The sequence below is a fragment of the Poeciliopsis prolifica genome, unplaced genomic scaffold (genome assembly GCF_027474105.1).
Source record: "Poeciliopsis prolifica strain line A6 unplaced genomic scaffold, Auburn_PproV2 SCAFFOLD066, whole genome shotgun sequence".
In the NCBI taxonomy this organism is placed as follows: domain Eukaryota; kingdom Metazoa; phylum Chordata; class Actinopteri; order Cyprinodontiformes; family Poeciliidae; genus Poeciliopsis; species Poeciliopsis prolifica.
In genome coordinates this window covers 1,018,914-1,040,000 of record NW_026562441.1, presented here as the reverse complement: position 1 = coordinate 1,040,000, position 21,087 = coordinate 1,018,914, and the positions used below count along the sequence as shown (strand labels likewise).

Here is a 21,087-nt window from a genome sequence, read left to right as displayed (position 1 = left end):
GTGGCCTGAGATGTTTTGACTGTACAAAATGCAAATTAGTTTAATATGGAGGAGGAAGCAGAGCGGCCATTTTGTCAAAGACAACCAGTTTGTCCTGTTATTAGCAGCCAGTCAAAGGAAAAACAAACTGAAACATGAAGCCATTAATGAGTTATATTAAAAGTAAAAGTTATAGGTAGTTATGAATTACAACAACATTTAAGTTGGGATCAATAAATATTATGTTGAGTCAAATAAATTGAACAATTCACCAAAATTAAGATACATTTTTTAATGTTAAAAAGTATTAAATACATGTATGTTACATATACATGTAACATACATGTATCTACTAACATGTCTAGACATGTTACTAGATACCAGAATGCAGTAACATTAGATAGTAGATCTAATGTTACTCCATCCATTATAACTTCTTGCTAAGCTCAGCAGTGTCTCCCATTCAGTTGTGTGGTTTGGAAAGTGGAGATTTTCTCACCACAAGATGGCGCTCTTTGCTGCTGTTCTCCATCAGAGACTTTTGGGGATTTATTTTTCCTGGATCAAAGTTTCAACTCCAGAGACAACAGGATCTCATCCAGTCAGTGGAAAAACACGACACTCTTTCAGTTGTTATGAACGTTGAATCTTTGCTCCCTGCAGGTTGAAACAAGAAATCAAACCTCTTGTTGCTTTGACTAGTTAAACAGTTGCTCTTTGTGTCATGACTTCAGCGTTTCTGCTCCACCTTCTGCGCTGATTGCTCATCACTCTCACCTGCACTGTGCTGCTCCCTATTTATACAGCTGATTTTCTCCAGCTCAGTGCGAGATCGTCTGTTGCCCTTGTCACAGCTTTCAAGCCATTGTTTCATGTCCCAAGGAGTTTTCTGGTTTACTGATCCTGCCTGTTTTTTGACCTTAGATTCTGCCTTGTCCTTCGGCTGCTGAAAGTACTCTGATCTCCTGTTAAAGAACCCTGCATGTCGCCGACCCTGCCTCCTGCTTGCTGTTTGCTGGATTATCTGTGCCTGTTGCTCTCCTGTGTATGACCCTGGATCGTCTCTCTACTCCGTCTCTGGTTTGTGGACTTTGCCCCTGTGGTCTGTTTGTTCTCTGAGCCCCCAAGACTGTCTGTTGTCCTGTCATCCTACTTCGTCCCACCCCCGGCTGGATCCCTGTCCCCTGTGGATCCCTCCTCCCTTATCTGCTCATTTTTTCCCACCCCGTTCAGTCCCATCGAAATTATTATTTTTTTGTCATTAAAACTTCTGATTTAACTTTCTCCTGTGTTGGCTGCGTTTTGGGTTCTGGCTTAGTTTGCTTACCTTTACACTTTGTCCTACAGATACTTTCACTTTAGACATAATACTTGCTGTAGCAGCATGAATAAGGTCTTATTAATGTTTCTGAAAGACTTAGATTATAAAAAACTTTTAGTTTTCTTTAATTGTCTTAATATTTCTAAGTTTAATGAGTTTGTGAGAGTAACTCCCCTACTGTCTTAATGCTTGACACATTAACCCCGTAGTGTTCATTCAAGAAAATTCAACTTGTGTACACAGATATTTTTATCCACTCATTTGTTTCTTTTTCCAAAGAGTTCACACTAAACTCAACTATTTTACATTTCCTACTATTTTCTCGCTCCATGGTCTGCATGCTCAGTGCTGGTGGTAAAACTCATTTAAGAGCCAAATAAAATAGTTTAACTCAGATCACCTGATGGAAACACAAAGAACAAGAACATTTGACAGAAATTCCCAAAAAGTTTACATTTAACACAAATAAAAACATAATTTAAAACACCCACAAATTGTAACTATGGGGAGAAATAAGTCAGATAACAATTAGATATTATAAGTTACATCACTACTGATGTGTAATTATGTTATTTTATTGATTTTATTCTTCCAGTTGTTTTATGTGAGTACTTAAGGGATGTTTAATATGTGTTAATATAACTTTTCAGTGTATGATTTGTTAAGAAATATTTAAGGTGTTAGTTTTTTTTCATCTATATTCCCTGCCTCTTGGCCTCACTGTTCACTGCTTATCTAAATCAACACACTGAGATTATTACAGATATTAATCCTGGCTTAATGACACAACTGGAAGAAAAGCTCCCTGATCTGTTGGCTTTGCTGCAAATCCTTCATGCATTATTCCAACCCAACTACAGACAAAATCACAACAAAGAAACGATCCTGAAGAGTTTAAAGTATCTACTTTGGATTATGTGGACTTTTGAAACACTTGTGTTTTCACTTTCACTTTTATGAGCTTTGTAAAATGACCCTCACTGTTCATACAAGTATTTAAAATCTATTCTGGTAATCATGTAGTGATGAAGAAACATCAGATAAAAAGTCAATATTACCATGTGAAGCCAGTAGATAACAAAGTGTTCATGTCCAAGCTGAGCGGTTTTATTCAATAACAAAACAAACTAGTATTATTATTTACACTGATGTCCATCTGACTGGTGATGTTTATACAAAAATTAATATAATACAAAATGACACATTATTTTATGAACATTGTGCTTTATTATCACATGACTTTATATTATGTTCCCTTTTTTGACATTTAATTTCACCTGGAAAAATTATAAAGGCTCATTTCAGCAGAAAGAAAAATATCTAATAAAATCCTGATTGTCATGTTTTTCACTGACACTGATTAATATATGACTATATACACCATACAAGAGCAAGAGAAATCATTTTCAAAAGGAAAACAGAGATAGTGTTTTTATTCTCACAGTTGCATCAAAATATAAAATTGAACGAAATTTAAGGGGCAAAGTAAATGTAGCTTTGTAAACCGAAATTTGTACATGTGAAGACAGTGACAGACATTCATGTTTTAATAACAATCTGCCTCATTCACAATTAACAAACCTCATTTACTTCTCAGACTTTTACTAAGATACTGTTTAAAACAAGGGGATTATCATTTAAGTTGAAGTGCATTTATTAACACAAACCAGTCAGAATTAAACAAGATTCTGTGGTGGAGAATTACTCCAGGTTAACATCTGCTGGTCCTGTCGTATGAAATGCTTGTGGACTCATCAAGAGAACCATTTGGGTCACATGTAGAGGGTTGGATGTTGATTTCTGCAGCTGCATCAGAACCAGAAAGTCTCTGCTTGTTTTGGATCTTTGGTATTAAACTCATGTTGTCTCTTCCTGGCAGAGCTTTTCATCCAGACCTGCTTCATTATTGATTGTCCTATTAGCTCTCTGAGCTGTGATCAATATGTGAATAAACCTGACTGAGTGATTTCTTCTGTCAGTGCTTGGTGAAATAGTTTTTTCTACAACAACTTTTTAAAAGAACAATTATTTTTATGTATATTTTATGCAAAAAAAAAATCTGTTTAACAAATTGATGTATAAAGTTTGTTTTATGTTTTTGTGCTTCTTTAAAAAGTCACAAACAGTTTGAAGAAGAAGACAATAAAGGGGAAATTGATGCTTTGGAGGCTTAAAACAATCAACAGTCTGGTGGTGACCATTAATATTGACCATGATCTGCTACAAAAGCAGGAGTTGTGATGTCACCACTTTATACAATCTCTTCACTCTGGAGAAATCCTCCTCTGCCTCGGAGGAGGATTCCATTTGTAATGGTACCATTTGTAATGGTGACTCTGGTTGGTTATTTGAGCCACTGTTGTTCCTGTTCCTTCTGTAAAACAGACAATAAAAGACTTTTAGTGAAAATGTTGTTGAGCTTAACAGGTTTGACTTAATATAACTAATATGTAGGTATATTAGGTAAAGTGAAATACTGTGAATTTATCAAGATAAAATAACAGCACAGAAACTCCTATTGTTCTTATATTTACTAAATTTAGAATTATTGTCAAACAAAAAAATAATAACTTACTTTTTGGACCATTTTCTTCTCAATAGAACAACAACACCAACAACAACAACACCAACAACACCAACAACAACAACACCAACAACACCAACAACACCAACAACAACACCAACACCAACAACAACAGCAACAAAAACAGCAACAGTAATCCATTTGCCATTCATGGTTTCTGAAATAAAGAAAAGGATTCTGGGTTACAGCCAGTGTATAAAAGTTTACATCACATGCAAACTGTTTGCACAAAGTAACTTTTTTTTTATTCTTGTCAAAACAACATTGCTTACCATTCTGAGGTGGGGATGTGGAGGAAGTTGATGCATTTCTTTGTTCTTCTTTATCTAATTTGCAACAACAAAAAAAAGAATAAAACTTAAATACCAAACATAACATGAAAATATATTTTACTGGTGTTATATTATAGATTTGCCTCTGAAATTTTAGATGCCAACATTTTTCCACCATCTTCTGAGTTTAATCAAAGCGAAACAGTAAAAATTCATAAAGAAACTGGGATATTATATCATAGCTATGCTACTGTATTTGTAGTAATGGATTATCTGACCTGGCTTTGTAAATGATTCATTCTTCACGACTGTAAAGCAAAATTACAGACCAGAAATTAACGTTAGAAGTGCATCATCATTTTTCTCACAAAACAGAAACACATAATTTTACTTGTGAACTTCATATGCTACCATTTTGAAAACATCTGCATTTCTTTTACAGAATTTGTTTACATATGTTGTTAAACAAGCATTTAAACAAATCAAAATTTTCTGAAATGTATTTAGGATGTGATTTTAGATTATACTGGTTTAAAATATCAAGACAAGCACATATCTGTTGTGTTTATAAGGTGTTAAAATCTTACCAACATTCTGGTAGATGCAACGTTGTTTAGTATTTTTAATACAGCAGCTGTAACTTCCACTATCTTTGTGCTCTACATGTGAAATGTTGAGCGATGTGCTGAGTCCGCTGGCAGAATCTGCTAGGTGGAATCTGAGTTTGTAATCTTTTTCCTTCTCGACGTTTCCATTTTTTACGGTTAAGATCTCGTCATTGCCTTTACTCCACTCCAAAATGTCATTGTGTTGTAAAGTAGACGCTATGCCACAATGCAAAGTGATATTTGTCCCAATCACTGCTGTTTTATCCTCCTTGCTGGACATTAAATCTCTTTTATTGTCTTGACCTGGGGGGGAAAAAGTGGCATCAACAGACAGAGATGAGGAACATTAGAACTCATTCATTTTTCATTAATTTTTTTTACTTTGAAAGCAAATTGTAGAACAGATATTTCTACTAAATATAGTTGTTTTCTATATTCTATATTCTAAATGCTCAAATTTGTGCTGGAAGAAATCATCGTCTAACCTGCGACCCCCATTGACTATCCGCAGGGTAGATGATGTGATGTTGACAAACTGCCTGATTCTTTTGATTTTCACTTTATTCTGACAGACAGGACTGGAATCTCACTTCATGAGATTTATTCTGTTTTTACGGCTGTGCTTGTGTATAAAATTCAGCATTTCCTCAACTACTACTATTTTTATTTTATCTTACATAAAAATAGGTAGAGTTAGCCGGGCTGCAAAGATGGAAAAAGCGCCTCACTGTCAAATGTCTTATAATTTCATGGCTTCCTACACTTGAAAAGGAGGACTTGAAGACATCAGGAATTCACTCAATCTTTTTTATTTTCACCAATGAGTGAGAACCAATGAACAGAACAGGTGAAAAATTTACAAAACACATACAAAATATTTTAACATACATTTTAGACATTTGGTTCAAAGTTAATTTATCTTAATGATTAATTAGATTTTTAACCTCAAATTCACAATATTAAATTATTAAATTTTATGTCTGGTTGAATTTGAATCAAACAAATCAAACAAATCACACTTCAGAATTATAGTTTTTTTCCTTAGGACATAAGGTTTTTTACATTAGATATCTTAACATACATTTAGTGGAACCAAACTATAAACTAGCAGTGTAAACTGTTACTTCAATAAATTCTTCATTTCATTTCTCAAATGTAAAACTACAGTCAAATTACATTCAATTGAGCCCAGTTAGTGGCTTACCGGTAGTCCTTATAAGTCCTTTTCCATGAAATGCTGCTTTGGAGGCTGTGTTTGCCTTCCTCAGCTCTGTTGCAAAACCAGTAAAGTGGTTAGTGGATTCCTTATATACCTGAGTTGATGGTGCTGCTGATTGGGCCAGATTTCCTTCACCTGCTGAGAAGTGCTGCAGAGTGGCATACCAATGTGTGTATGTGTGTGCACACACAAATGTCTATTCATGCACCCACATCTGAACTAATGAGCAGATCTGCGCAACATTGTGTTCATTTAATAAGTGATTAAATTCAATGAAAGAAAGGTTTCATATTTTTTTGAACATTCACTCTGATTGTGACACAATGACTCTTAGTGCAGATTCAAAACCTTTGCTTTAAAATACAGATAGAAAATTAAATGGTAAAGAATGAAACTCACCATGTTCAGATGACGATCCTCTTTCTTTTGTAAAAACGTGGTAAAAAAGGGCTTTTGAAAAAGAGGATAATAATTAAATATAAACTTAAGAGTCTAGTAAGTCAGTACATATAAGTGAAAAAGAAACATATTGTTGTCTTTGCTAAGTGAACTTGAATAAAGTCATCTCATGAGAATCTCACTGTGCAAGCAAAGCAGGTTTATTGGGCCGTTGAGGCAGCAGTTTGAGTCCAGGCAGTAATCTACCAATATAGGAAATATGATAGAATAAACTACTAAAACTAATAAAAACCCTGGATATAATGTTGTTGTATTATAATTAATAATTTTATATTATAATTATAATCTGCACAAACAATCTCAAAATATCAGTTCAATAGACGACATATTTTGTTTCATTAAAAAGTTTACAGCAATTGTAAAACTGCTGCAGAATGTTGACTGTGATACTTGTTCTTATTCTCTAACAGATGTTATAAGCATCTATAAACAGATTTATAAAACTACTTTATCACAGATCTGTCAGATGAGAAAGATTTGAGTCAATTTCTGAATGACTTCAGATGACAGTCGACCAGGAATAAATGCTGGTGGTTATTTCTGAATGTTTCCATCAGCAGCAACTACTGCCTGAAATTACTGCAAATAAACACATTTCTAAGATGTCCACTGCTTAGCAGACAACTGGGTTTCAGAGAGGAAGGGACAGAAATTCCCAGTCAACTCCCAGTTCATGTAACCATTATCTTGTATGTTTTTTCACAGTAGAAATATAAAATATGTAAAAAGTTAGTGTCCTCTTTTTGTAAATCTACATCATGTATGGATCTATAACAACCTGCTGTTATTAAGTTTAAATCAGTTTAAATCCACATATTATAAACTGACCTGCATATAATGACCTGCTGAAGTGCAGGACAGTTTTCACCTCATTTTCTTCAGTAATGTTTTGAGTTGTAGACCTGAAGCCTGTTGTTGTTTATTACAAGATGTTTTATTTTATTACACCGTTTTGATTTATACATGTTATAAACTCTCAGGGTCGTTTAGATAGGAAACAATGCGCAAGTTTAATTCCACCTTAAAACTGCGGTTTAGTTTATATGTTTTAGTTTATATTAATTATAAATATTTCCAATGAGAAAATAACTTACCACACAGTCCTATAGTTACCAACGTTATTTTCACCTTGGTCTTCATTTCCTTGTTTCAGAATGAAATAGTTCAATGTTTCACTACAAACTGATCAGTTTGTGGCTCAGATTCAGATTTCAGGTCCGGATATTTAACACGTTCAGGAAAACAGTTTAATATCAAGTTTTCCCCTCGGAGATTTTCCACGTCTGTAGATTGAGATAAAGGAAATAGAAAGTTAAAGCGTTATCTGCCGTATGGCAAGCCAATTTAGCATAAATTCGGTTTTACCGCCTTTACGTTCCCGATATCTCAAATTGTTTTATTACTACACGTTTTAGCGTTTTAACGTTTCTCTAATTATATTTTGTCTAGGCAGCATTTCTATTTGAGATTTCTCTAATTACATTCTGAACAGCAGATATGACGTCACATTTACCATTGACTTGTATGGAGACTTCAATTCTCGATATCTACAATGAATTACTGACCATCTGAATAACACATGAAATCTACAATTAAATTATGATTAGACATGAAGTAATTTCAACATATCTCGATTTTAGTTTTGACTAGTCATAATTCCAATTAAATTAAATTCCAATTAAGTTAAAGATAATTTAAATATATATATTTTTTGACATGGAGAATAAATGATGATTTAATGACAGAGACATACAGGACAAACAACCTGCACACACACACATACACTCACAAGTAGGGAGAATTTAGAGAGACTAATTAACCTGACAGTCATGTTTTTGGACTCTGGGAGGAAACTGGAGAACCCAGAGAGGACCACTATGCACATGCAGAATGTAATAAGGATAGTCAAAAACCAAATGTATGTTAGAACAGCCTGCCATAAAACATATCTATGGCAAGTCAGAATTACATTTTTAGATTTCTGAATTCAGAATTGTGTGTAAGCTCCTTAGTGTTGAAACAGAGGTTTGGCGTCTTGCCCTGATGCCACAATGTAGAAAAACTCAGCAATGTGGAAGATATAGAGAACACAAAACTTCATAGACTTGAAGAATTTCCTTTTATTTGTGTCTGACAAATACAATTAAAAACGGTTTTGAAAACCTAAAAGAGTTTATGTGTTTAATGTTAAATAACTTCAAAGTATCTTTTAACAGAATTATGACTCATAACAAAAAGCGAGATCAATTTACTTGCAAACCAAATTCAGATATCTGGAATGTAATGTTGTAACAGCCTGCCATACACAGACAGTCATCAGCTGCAACAGTGCGCCCTCTGCTGCAGAAAATGATCAACAGTCTTTATCACACGGTTTTAAGCTTTTAAGGCTTAAAAACCTGATGGAAAGTAATGCATCAGAGTTTGTAGCACTTTGTGATTCCTTCACATTAACACTCACTGTTATGACCTTTTTGACCTCTGGCTCATCTGCAGGATGATCCCATCCAGTTTAGCTGTTCTTCTTCTCACCTGTGGAGATATTGTGGTCCATTTATCATCTTCTGCTTTTCAGTGATTAATCTGCAGAGTTCTCCATGGAGGGAAAATCTCTCCACTGATTCACATCTGTTGCTTCTAGAATGACAGAAATGCTGTTTGCAGTGAAGGTGTGAAATCATCTGATTTCATTGGAGATGTATTTTAGTATTGTTGTGCTATCAGTGCATAAAACAAGTTTTTTCATCTTTATTTGAAACTGTTTTTGCAGCAGTTTGTTCTCTTGGATTGCAAACTGCAGCAGTCATCAGTTCCAGCCTGGGTTGTAAGTTTTCTTAAGAGGGGCGACTCTGGCCTTTCCCAGGATGAAAGCATCATGTAGCATGTTATTCTTTTCCTGTTTTAAACAGGATGTTGTTCTGTAGCGTTCTCAACTTGCATCAGAGAAATGATCAAGTTGTGCTTCCTTTGTTCATCGGCACCACTGTAAATCCAGTCCTCTCTCTCACTTGGAAACTGATCTGTGTCCAAATCCAGATCCTTGATTTCTTTGCTCTGCTTTCTTCTGGGATGGATGTGAGCCCTGTGACTGCTGCCAGTCAGCCTCTCCACAATGTGCACTGCATCTTCTTCTGTAGGAACAGATTTTAAACAGTCATTCACAAAAAATAGATTTCTGACTCTTATCAACCATTTCAGCTGGAAACTGTTGCAATTTATAACCAGCAGTTCTTTGCAGAATAAATTTTGCACAGCTTTGTGAAGATATGCATCTCATACACTTTACATTGTTCAAACATAAAAGAACTTTCATTCTGAAGTTGTGATTGCGTACTTTCAGTGGAGATCTAAAACCTGAAATTCAACAGGATGTGGGCGAAGAGGCTTGAGCTTCGAAACACAGCGGAAGCCATCATAAGCTGAGAGCTGGTCTGCAATGGAGCTCGGATCTGTTTGCCTGCTTCTTGGTGAGAATACCTTTTTTTTTTACTTTCAACACCTCAATCAAGATTTTCTCTCTTTGTATAGGTTATGTTTCTTATTGTGGTCTCTATGCAGACCAAAGGTCATCCAGTAGTTCAATCACAGCAGTGCATTATGGGCTCAACACAACAGGGCCACATGAAAGACTGTGAGAGGTGAAAGTTTTCTGACATCAGAGAGCAACACAAGCTGATCATTTCTCAGTTTTCATGAGTCGTGCTGCTCACGTACATCTGTGTGTATGAACTTAATGCTTCACATGCACAAATTACTCTGATCGCTCAGCTGGATAAAGGCAATTGACTGTCGCTTCATCACAGAAGCTCCGTAGGAAGTGGATGGAAAGAGGCATTTCTGAATTAACACTTAAAATAAAATAAAAACCTTCCTAAATATAAGAACCTGAAAATCTTCAGACATGCTTGGTTTGAGACAGAAAAAAACTTTTAGTTTTTTAAATCATTCATATTGGTCGTTTTTGTTCTGGATTAAATCGGCTCTTTCCCAGGACAGCATCAGAAAAGGGTTGACCCACCCAAAAAACTAGCAAATAATATCTCTTGTGTGTCAGTTGCCCCCTGAACAAGTTTGCTGTTACTTGTATACATGTGTAACGGGTAAGTTTCTCTTTGTTTCTGTTGAGAACTGAGAGGCTACTATACCTGCTTTCTGCTGCAAATAAAAACATAATTGCTCACATTTTAATTGGCTGGTGTGCAACAGAAGGAGGGGTTCGTCCAGGGCACCTTTCCCACAGGAACCACATATTTCTATTTTAATCTTACACAGTTAAGCATGGTTAATCATAACCACAGCGTCAGAGTATTATTAACTTGATTCACTGTTTTAATCAGGTGAATCTGAGAATACCTTTCTCAGATTCACCAAATTTTCACTAATTTGGTGAAATAAGCATGGGAGAAAGGCAAACAATACAAGCAAAAAATTCACATCATGGATCATTTTTTATGCTTTTCCTTCGTACTGTGGATAATTATCCAGTCTCCATGCTGAGTTCTTCATGTATGCCGTTACAGAAGAGTCAGCTGGTCCATTACGACCTGCTACCTTTAAGAGTTGACAGTCAAAATGGCTTCCCAGAAGAAGTCGTGATCTCCTTTGTTAGCCTCTATCTAAGTTACGGCCCAAAGACGGCGTTCTCCAGCTCTTAGTATCTTGTAGTCTTAGCTTTCAGGGCATTGCCTAACATGTCATTCCTTTTAGCTTTAGCTTAGCAGCTAGCTAACAGAGATAGAAAGAAAACATATTTATTCTCAACCTCACCAAAACGACTCCTCAAATGACGTTTATTCTGTACCCATAAAAAGGTTTCAAATCTGCTGATGTACTGAAACTCTGCTGTGGTTGTTAAGTAGTAATACAGTTAGCAATACTCTCCAACTATAAGACTGAAACCATGAGAAAGTAGGTTTATTCCACAGAATCACAGAAACCAAACAGGTAGGAGTGTAACAAGGAGCATATTGGTGCAGAACTGTAACATCAGTGGAAGTCATTGTGTTTTTTTAACCAGCTTTGTAGTGATTCATTGGAAAAGAGCCAATCAATAACTCAGTAGTTTCAATGCTTAAATGAAAGTAAGGTCTATGTAGGTCTAACCATTAACCTAATGATGTCGAACCCACAGCTGCTTCTCTGTTGTTTCCTGTCTGAGCAGTCGCCACACTGAGCATCGAACCCAACAGACGTCAGTTCTTCCGTTATGAGGCCTTCAACCTGAGCTGTTCAGTACCAGGAAACTTCGGCAACTGGACGGTGATGAGAAATGCCTCAAATAAGTTAACTTCATGTGAATACTGGGGCCGCCCGAATGGTTCCTCCTGCATCAACCACAGTGTCTACAAATCAGACACTGGGCTTTACTGGTGCCAGTCTGAGCAAGGAGAGTGCAGCAACGTCCTCAACATCACAATAAACAGTGAGCTCTTTTTCATTAAAACTTTATAAGTATTGTACTTTTGACAACGCACTCATTTCAATAAAACATTTCAGCTGGTGTTGTGATCTTGGAGAGTCCAGCACTTCCTGTGACGGTGGGAGACGACGTCACACTTCGCTGCTCCTTCAAAGAACGATATGATCAAACATCTTCATCGCATTTCTCTGCTACCTTCTACCAAAACGGTGTGTTTATTGGAACGGAGCCTGAAGGAGAGATGATCCTACGAAACGTGTCGATGTCCAGCAAAGGTTTCTACAAGTGCAAACATCCAGCAGAGGAGAGTCACTGGACGCCTGGCTGGACGTCAAGCGTAACTATCATCACTTACTGAACATATTTAAATGTCACACTTTCAAACATAACCACCTGTTGACTGAAGTTGTAAATCTGCAACAATAAAAGTCATGCAGACAAAGTGATTTATGTAAACCACTAATGCCAATGGATGCATTTTTAATACATAGTCAGTTTGAAAGCAAGATTTAAGGTTCACAGATATATTACGGCTTATTTCAATGTTCAAGTTCATTTTAATTTAGGCTGTAATAATTAATATGTTTATTTATCATATTTTATTCGGTAAAGCTTAATAAATCACACTGACATTTTTTGTAAATTATGTCTCATATTTCTCTGTGTAAAGCTAACCACCAAAAGCGCCGATCCGCCTCATACGCCTCCTTTACTGATGATATTGATCACCACTGTGCTGTTCATCATCTACACCGTCATCTTCATTATGTGTTTGATCATATACAGAAACTGGGCTCGAGGTAAGGAGACATTAAAACATGAACAATGTGGTAAATAAAGACGTTTCTAACTGGAATAACATTTGAAGCTGTTCAGTAGCAGATAAGATGTGAATAATGTGATAATTGTTGATAAGTTGGAACAATTATCGCTACTTATCGTTTAACTTTTACCATTCTAGAGTTCTCGATGATTACTCCAGGAGGTCATAAAATATCCCATAATTAAATCTAAAGCTCCCCAGACTCAGTTAAGGTCAGAGTTCATGACTCAGCAATAAAAACAGAGAGACTGGAAAACATGTAAATCATGAATCATGAATCATCTGACCTAAAACTAAACAGGAACCTCATAGCTAAGCACGGTGACGGCTGTGATGATCTGGGCTGCTTTGCTGCTTCAGAATCTGAAATGAATTCATGTGAAAATCAGAACCATCAGTTTTAATGGGACAGAAAAACATCCTTACTGATTCTGGACAATCATTGCATTCAGGCCTTTCACTCCTGGCTTAATGAAGCAATAGCATTGGAAATTGTTTTTTAATTCATTTTGCCTCAAACATTCATGTCTTTATGATTTCATTGCAAAGCCGCCATGTTTTCTGTTCTACTTTCCTTTGCAGACCGAGCTGAGGCCAACGGAGACGTTCAGAGCTCTGCCCAGACCACTGACTGCTCATGAACGCATCGTCAGCTTCAGACTTAATCAAGCTTATCTTGTTTTTCTCTGTGTATTATAATCAAACCCAAAATTATTCAGACCACTGGAAAATCATTTTAATTCAACCAAGAAATTTGTATGTCATGGAAACGCCATAGTAAATATCCAATGTATTTTTGACCAAACAATAAGTTCACATTCTTCTATATAATCAAAGGAAAAGACTTAATTTCAGCATTTAAACCCACTATAGTTAGAATTACTGTTCATGCTGAGCTCCACGGCTTTTTTCCTTTATTTCTCTTCCTATTTATCACATTTCTGTTTTATTTCGTCTAGTTTCTTATTTTGTTTGTATTTAGTTCACTTCCTATTTCTGATGTCATGCCAGTTCCTGTTCCTGTGTGTTTGTGGTGTTAGTTTCTGCTGTTGTATTTAGATCCTCCATAAAAATAAACAATGTTTTTTATCAGAGCTTTTAGGGTAAAGAATCATTTTATTCTGCAACAATATGTGTTGTAGCTTCTTGGCAGACTGCAGGAACTCTTACTTACATGGCAGAATAGATCTAAGCTAATATATGAAGATGAGTCAATTTTTCATTTGATTTGTTTGTTTTTTGGCAGCACATGTAAATAATCAAGCATTAATGTTTTTTTTCTGTTGTTGTTGTTCTGGGTTTGAGACAAATTGTTTTTTTATTTTGAACAAAATTAAAAAACTGTGTGGAAAACATGGTGTTTGTATTTAGACATATTTCTACAATTCCACTTTTTATTTTGGTTTATCCTAGAAACTAAGTAAATGCACTCAGTTGTCTTCTGCTTTATTTGGCGCATCTGGTGGCCAGATTTCAGAATTGTCCACACCTTTGTTTCAGCCTTGTGTTCAGAGTGGGATATTTCAGCCTCAGTCTGTGGACTCGGTGTTTTCTGGACTTTCCGGACTTTAGGAGATCCTGAACTGTTTTCCATCTGGAGATAGAAAACAGATCTCAGCCTGGAGCAACAAAAACATGAATCCAATTTATTCTCATCTGAAAACTACAACTATTTCTGATATTTGGAAAGGATACTGATAAATATAATAAAAAGCAAAAGGAACACAAAAAAATGCAAAGCAAGACAGAATCATAAATAATAGTACAAAGTGAGTCACAATACAACTTTTGTCAGTTGATCCAGAATCTGATATTTGTCCAATAAAATAACGACTGATGTCCTATAGATTAGTTTTACGATCAGACACTAATTATGATTTTTTTTTTAAAAAGAGAGAGAATCATACCATATCGGATATCTGATATCGGATACTATCATCGACCAACGTCAATAATCTGATACGCGCAAACGGGAACAAAAACTATAGCGGACTATAATCAGGATTAAACTGTTAATATGCTGGCTCCGGTCTGACAACTACTTCAAAATAGTAAAATGTGCTACAGTATTAGCTTCCACCTTTACTTCCGCAAACGACCACTTCTTCTCTATTTGTATGGCGATTGTTGGTAAAACATTGGAGGCGCTTTATGTGATATTAGTGCGCCCTCTACTGCGCATGCGGAGCACTTTCAGGTCCTTTGCGGTTCACACAGAAGAAACAAACAGATCGCAGTGTGAACAACAACCACAAAAACTAAAGAAAAATCAAATCTCACAGATTTGGGTCTCTTCAGGTAGCAGTGTGAACGGAGCGTCTCTGTCTTTCTCTCTCTTTCTCTCTCTCTCTCTCTCTCTCCCTCTTTCTCTCTCTTTCTTCTCTCTCTCTCTCTCTCTCTCTCTCTCTCTCTCTCTCTCTCTCTCTCTCTCTCTCTCTCTCTCTCTCTCTCTCTCTCTTTCTCTTCCTTACCTGCAGGTTTAAACAGGAAGTCCAACTGGTCCAACTGTTGTCGCTTTGACAGGCAAAAACATAACTTGCTGTTCTGCGAATACTTTCACTGTAGTGGAGAACTCTTCTTTATGTTTCTGAAAGTGTTAATTATGAAAAACTTTTAGTTTTCTTTGTCTGTCTTTAAATCTCTGAGTTTAGTGACATTAAATGTGTGAGAATAAACCTCACCTACTGTAAAAAACCTCTTCAGCTGTTATTCTGCCCCCGGGCAGGTATCTGTATATTTATACATCATATTGTGTTTGTTATTCCAGTGAACGCGTTAGACTGACCTACTTACTCCTATTTCCTCTCCCAGGGCATGATCAGCCTGGCAAAGTCATTTAAAATCTGATTAAAATAATCAAATCACCTGATGTGACATGAAGAACAGGAACATTTGACATAAAATTCCCCAAAAAACATATTTAATACAAACACAACATAATTCAAAGCAAATTTAACCATTAATGAGAAATAAATCATTAATGTCAGATAAAATTTATAAACTAATTATGTGCAATTAAGTTACTGAGGCCGCAGTAGCAATGCATAGCAGAGCAGCGCATTGCCTTGCAAGATTTCATATTATATTTTAATATAGCAGCAGAAATTATTTTTAATGGTAATCTGTGTGATCACTGTCCTGTGATAGATGTGGCTAAATAATTATTTCTGTTTTTTGTTTTTTTTTTTACTGTATTTAATTTGTTAAATTCAGAAACAGATATGCATTCAATGCATTCAAAATGTCAAAATGTAAAAAAAAAAAAAAAGTCTGTAAAAAAGTGATTAAAGCCCATTTCCTGCCCATTGAAATGCAAAGTATGTCTGGAATTACTCTCAAAGGGTTTATATCATAGAGACAAGGTTGGTAAACATGATAATAAAATGTAATGAAACAAAAATAAAATATCATTGTCCAAAAACAAACACAGAGACACAATCTGAGTCACAAAACGACTTTATTGACACATAGATTTATAATCTGATCTTCTCATCTGTACAGTAATCTGAACAACATTTGATCTGACAAGCAAAATCTAAATAAAATTAGTTTGGGTGAATAAAAATCCTCCTTAGCAGCGACAGCTTCTGTGGCTGAACAGAAACAGGAAGGGGCAGCACCCAAACAAACTCCAACAACAAAAACAAACAGCAGTTTCATAAATGCAGCTGATCTTTGAGCAGAGAGGAAATGAAAACAAATATCTCTCAGCAACAATGATGGAGGTTTAAACAACCGAAACTAAAATATACATTTTAACCAACCGGACCTCAGATCACAGTTTAATGAACTCCACAGAGTCTTTACTGAAGAGCGGTCTGAGCCCAGCGTGCAGCGGCTCAGTGAATCTGGTCTGGACTCTGTGGATCAGAGTCATGGTTCCAGAGACGCTGTAGAAAGACAGAATACCTGCTCTGTGGTCCAGATACACTCCCAGTCTGGAGGAAACTGGACCTGCTACTGTAGTTTTAATCTTGTTGTGATGAAACGTGTAACCGTCTGTGGTACAATTTAATGACCAAGATTTGTCGTTGAATCCAAACGGTTCTGCCTTGTTGATGTTCTGGTATGAAACTGCGACTCCAACTCCAGCTCCACCTCTCATCGCCACCTCCCAGTAACAACGTTCAGTCAGACTCTCTCTCTGCAGGACCTGATTATAAACACTGAATCTGTCTGGATGATCCGGATACGACTGTTGTTGGTCAGTTGATGTAACTTTTTTGTTCACCTGAGATAATAACAGCTTCCTGTCTGCTGTGTTTGGATTCAGAGTGATTTCTTGAGAATATTTTAGGAACTCATCTCTGGTCTTTGGTTCTGGTTCTGCCAGTAGGACATCAACATCACTTATTGCCAGTTGAATGTTCCATGAGTCTCTCAGGACGTCCTGTAGCTTGTCTCTGAGCTCTGACACAGCTGCTGTCACATCCTCAAGTGTCTCAGAGGACGAACAATGATGCTGGATGATCCTGTAGACTCACTGAGTGCTGGCAGTGAGAGGTAGTTGAGGAGAAACTGGGTGTGATCCTCTGTGTGTGAGAGCTGCTCCAGCTCAGCGTCTTTCCTCTTCAGCTCAGTGATCTCCTGCTGCAGCTTCTCCTGAACATCTTTGACTCGACTCACTTCAGTTTCCTGCTGGGATCTGATCTGCTGCTTCACATCAGAGCTTCTTTCCTGGAGGAGACGGATCAGCTCAGTGAAGATCTTCTCCCTGTCCTCCACTGCTTTATCAGCAGAGACATTGATGCCCTCCACCTCCTGTTGAAGCAGCTTCACATCTTTCTCTTGGTCCTGGATTCTCTGATGGATTTGTTGTCGACTCTCCTGGAGCTTCTTCTGCTTCTCAGCTCTTTCTGCTGCAGCTGGGACTGTTTCATGGCCTTTATGTTCATCCATAGTGCAGAGATAACAGATACACTGCTGATCAGACGACAGAAAATCTCCAACTCCCTGTCATGACGGGAGCATTTGCTCTCCCGGAGGTTCTTGGAGGGATTCACCAACTTGTGCTTTCTTAAAGGTGGAGCATCGTGGTGAGGTTGGAGATGATCCTCACAAAAAGAAGCTAAACAGGTTAAACAGGACTTGACAGCTTTCCTCTTCCTTCCTGTGCAGACATCGCAGGCCACATCTTCAGGTCCAGCATAACAGTGGTCAGCTGGAGCAGTTCCCATCTTCTTCAGATATTTAATCAACTCTTCTATCATGGAGTTTTTCCTTAACCCAGGTCTCTGTCCAAATATATCTCTGCACTGAGGGCAGCTGTGAGTTCCACTCTGATCCTCTCCATCCCAGTGGTTTTTAATACAGTTCGTACAGTAACTGTGTCCGCAGGGAATAGTCACTGGGTCCTTCAGTAGACCAGAACAGATAAAACAAAACAACTTATCTCGTTCTGGTTGATCGCTCCCCGTCATTTCAGCTCTCAGTAAGGATGACTGTGTTTGTTTATCTTCTGCAGAGCAGCAACAGCTCTGAGCTCTGATCTGCACACCTCGTGTTTCTGCAGTGAATCAGGCTTTGCAGGTGTTTCACTCAGCAATAAACCTCCAGATCTGAAGAGGAGGGAACAGAGATGTGTTGACAAGATCCAGCAGAGGAGGAGTTATGCAGAAAAAAGGTTTGGGTCATTGTCCTGGCGTGTCTAAGCCTGCTTGTTTTCCCAGGTTTCGGTGTAGAGTTACAGATGGTTGAAACTGAAAGCAGACAATGGTTTGACTGTACAATGTTAAACACAAATTGGATTGAATTTTTTAGCTATTTGGTTGTTTTGGGAATTAATGCTGTTTGATTTCCTTTAGACATAAACATAAGGTTATAACTTGAAGATTTTAGACTTACAAATAAAGATTTAGCCAATAATAGAATAAAAACTGTGTGCTCACCTGCAGTCGTGATTTTTGTCCTCAGCGTGCATCAGCCTGTGGTTATGGTTACACATCTGAGACAAGTAGACAATAGGGTTGTGGTCAGTAAGCAGTCACTGTAGTTCATGAAGAGCCACAATACACCTCAAAATGCTGCAAGGCAAAGAGCATCACAAGACTTCATACCTGTCCAGGCTCCCATTCTGGCCGAGAACTATTGTTTTTATAACAGTACCATCAGATACTTCCCGTATTCTCAAATCCAAACTTGACAAGTATGAGAGTTTATTTTTCAAGGGTTCATCTGATGAGTTTTAAACTTAGCAGAATAATGACTCGCACACTCCATCCTCGCCATCTTGGAATAGCACCAGCACCTTTATCACAGACGTCCACTCTGGTGACATCAGGAGAATCACTGCAGACAACAGATTTATCTGCACTGAAAGCCTTTTCACACTCACTGGTCCATACAAAGGAGCTGCAGGGCAACACGAAGAGGTAATGGGAGAAAACGTTTCAAATCTTATGCAAGCCATGTGTCCACCTCAGTCTCCACTGGACACACTGGTCCAAGACATGTCAGTATGCTGAAGAAAGTGGTCAAGGATCCCTGTTTAATTCTGTTTAACGTGTTTATAATCAGCAATAATCATGTTTAATATATTTGTAATCAGACATGGCATGCAACTGCAGTCAAAGTTGATTAGAGTTTAATGGAGGTTGCAAATTATTGAGGTGTGATGTGTCACACGTAGATAGTAAAGGAAATATCAGGAAATAGATGAAGTGAAAGAACAAGGCTGACCGACCTGAGCATGATACACACAAACCCAGGCAAAGGAGGAACCAAGCAATGGAGACTGCTGATCGGAAAGCAGATGGTCCAAAGAAGGAAGTGAGATGGGAAATTGACCTTTAAGCAATCTCATGTTAAGCAGAGCAGAGAACTCCATCTAAAGCAAACTAATTACAGCGAATCAAAGTTGCAGCTACTTCTGTTTTCCTTTTGTGAGGCTGTGATTGATGAGGCTCTGGCGTCTTAAAGTCGACTGCAGTGAAGAGGAACTTCAGGGTTTCCTTCCCAGCAGTCAACTCGCTGTCAACTGGATGGACAAAGACGCCTTGTATCAAGGTGAAGAGGATCCAAGACTCTGCAAGATCCAAGACCAAAACAGATAAAACAGAGAGCTGCTTCGAGTCTCAGGAAATCGCTCCAACAATTCCCAATGACTGTGGTTCTAATTTGGGATTCTGCCAAAAGCTGAGACCTGAGGAACCAACACTCACGGTTAAGTCAAGGACTCGTTAGTCAAGCAAGGATGGCTGACTGTCAGCAACCGGATAAAAATCTCCCTGAAGATATCTGCCTTCCTCAGTCTATCTGCTCCAGGCCCCCTGCTGGGGCCTGACGATGATAAATGCAGCTGAACCAACACTGTTAATACAGTCTTCCATGTGAGGGAGAGGGAGCGAGTCGGGCATAAAAGCAGCATTTGCCTTAGGAAGTCAGTACAAAGTTGTTGGACACCGTCAGGCTCAGCAGCTGGCAAACATGGAGGACTCCAGGGACTCCAGGGACTCTGTGGACTGGGTCTGGTTTTTCCAGCCTGTTCTCCAACAGATAACCAACGTCTTCTTTTGTCTAGGAGAAGCGATAAGCTGCTTCACTGGATCTGCTGTATCCACATCAATGTGATGTTCAGTCATGCAAATTTCAATGGAATGTCACGAAACAGATAGAGAAACCTTAAAGCACATGCAGCAATAAACTCACAGTGAACATGTAGAGGTCTCTGAAACTCATATCAAATACAGTAACAGTTTTTACTGGACACTCAGATATTTCACCATCCACTGCTTTATATAAAAATATGTGATGTGTCACACGTAGATAGTAAAGGAAATAGATGAAGTGAAAGAACAAGGCTGACCGACCTGAGCATGATACACATAAACCCAGGCAAAGGAGGAACCAAGCAATGGTTTAACTCTAATTTACTGACAATACATTTATCATACACATGTACTTATGGAGACTAATTTAACTTAACAAAGCATGAAATTAATAATCAATAATCAATAAGTCAATAATCAGACGATCAGTCCTGGACAGAAGTTCAAACTGATTGCAGGTTTCATTGCTTTGTTTTTTTTCTGTTCAAACTGTCAACACGTCACAGTGGTGGGTGTGTTGCTCCAATATACACACCGCTTCATATTTTACCTTGGCCAGTGGAGGGCGCTAACTCTACAGGGTCTGATGTGAACATCATTATATTTTCCTCTGCAGTACCGAGAGGTGGACACTAGATGTCCCTGTTCATCTGAGTCACATTACATGAACTCCTTCTGACATGTCAAGTCATCTCTGTTGTCTCCTGTCGGCCATGATGGAGATGTTGGGTGGAGTTGGTTTGAATTATGATATTATTGATAAACTGCTAAGTTCTAGTGTGCTCTGCATCCCCAGAACCAGAACCAAACATGGAGAAGCTTTTATGCACAACAAAACTGCAAATTGCGAAACAGC

General features: G+C 37.6%; 2 protein-coding genes and 1 pseudogene across 2 annotated transcripts in view; 1 reads left to right on the top strand and 2 right to left on the bottom strand.

Annotated features, from left to right (window-relative positions):
• The window catches only part of LOC129351325 (uncharacterized), an 8,786-nt gene extending 1,022 nt beyond the window's left edge, over positions 1 to 7,764 (bottom strand). The window contains exons 1-7 of the mRNA XM_055020205.1: positions 7,537 to 7,764; positions 6,383 to 6,433; positions 5,969 to 6,034; positions 4,744 to 5,067; positions 4,435 to 4,464; positions 4,157 to 4,210; positions 4,016 to 4,041 (exon numbers count right to left, since the gene is read on the bottom strand). Of these exons, the coding sequence (XP_054876180.1) occupies positions 4,016 to 4,041; positions 4,157 to 4,210; positions 4,435 to 4,464; positions 4,744 to 5,067; positions 5,969 to 6,034; positions 6,383 to 6,433; positions 7,537 to 7,582 (597 nt within the window). The 5' untranslated portion in view covers positions 7,583 to 7,764. The remainder of the gene's footprint in view (positions 1 to 4,015; positions 4,042 to 4,156; positions 4,211 to 4,434; positions 4,465 to 4,743; positions 5,068 to 5,968; positions 6,035 to 6,382; positions 6,434 to 7,536) is intronic.
• Positions 7,765 to 9,867: 2,103 nt separating this feature from the next.
• Positions 9,868 to 13,325, top strand: LOC129351324 (uncharacterized). The gene is made up of 5 exons (XM_055020204.1): positions 9,868 to 9,909; positions 11,604 to 11,864; positions 11,939 to 12,198; positions 12,532 to 12,661; positions 13,267 to 13,325. The coding sequence occupies exons 1-5, from the start codon at positions 9,879 to 9,881 to the stop codon at positions 13,323 to 13,325; spliced, it is 741 nt and encodes a 246-aa protein (XP_054876179.1). The 5' UTR covers positions 9,868 to 9,878.
• A 3,032-nt stretch (positions 13,326 to 16,357) lies between these two features.
• Positions 16,358 to 18,210, bottom strand: LOC129351365 (tripartite motif-containing protein 16-like; annotated as a pseudogene).
• Positions 18,211 to 21,087: the final 2,877 nt, after the last annotated feature.

Excerpts from the sequence above, each read along its gene's own strand:
- LOC129351324 (XM_055020204.1), top strand. The coding sequence starts at position 9,879 with ATGGAGCTCGGATCTGTTTGCCTGCTTCTTG. Across the intron at positions 12,199-12,531 it reads CGCCTGGCTGGACGTCAAGC|CTAACCACCAAAAGCGCCGA; the intron begins GTAACTATCATC and ends CTCTGTGTAAAG. Across the intron at positions 12,662-13,266 it reads ATACAGAAACTGGGCTCGAG|ACCGAGCTGAGGCCAACGGA; the intron begins GTAAGGAGACAT and ends TTTCCTTTGCAG.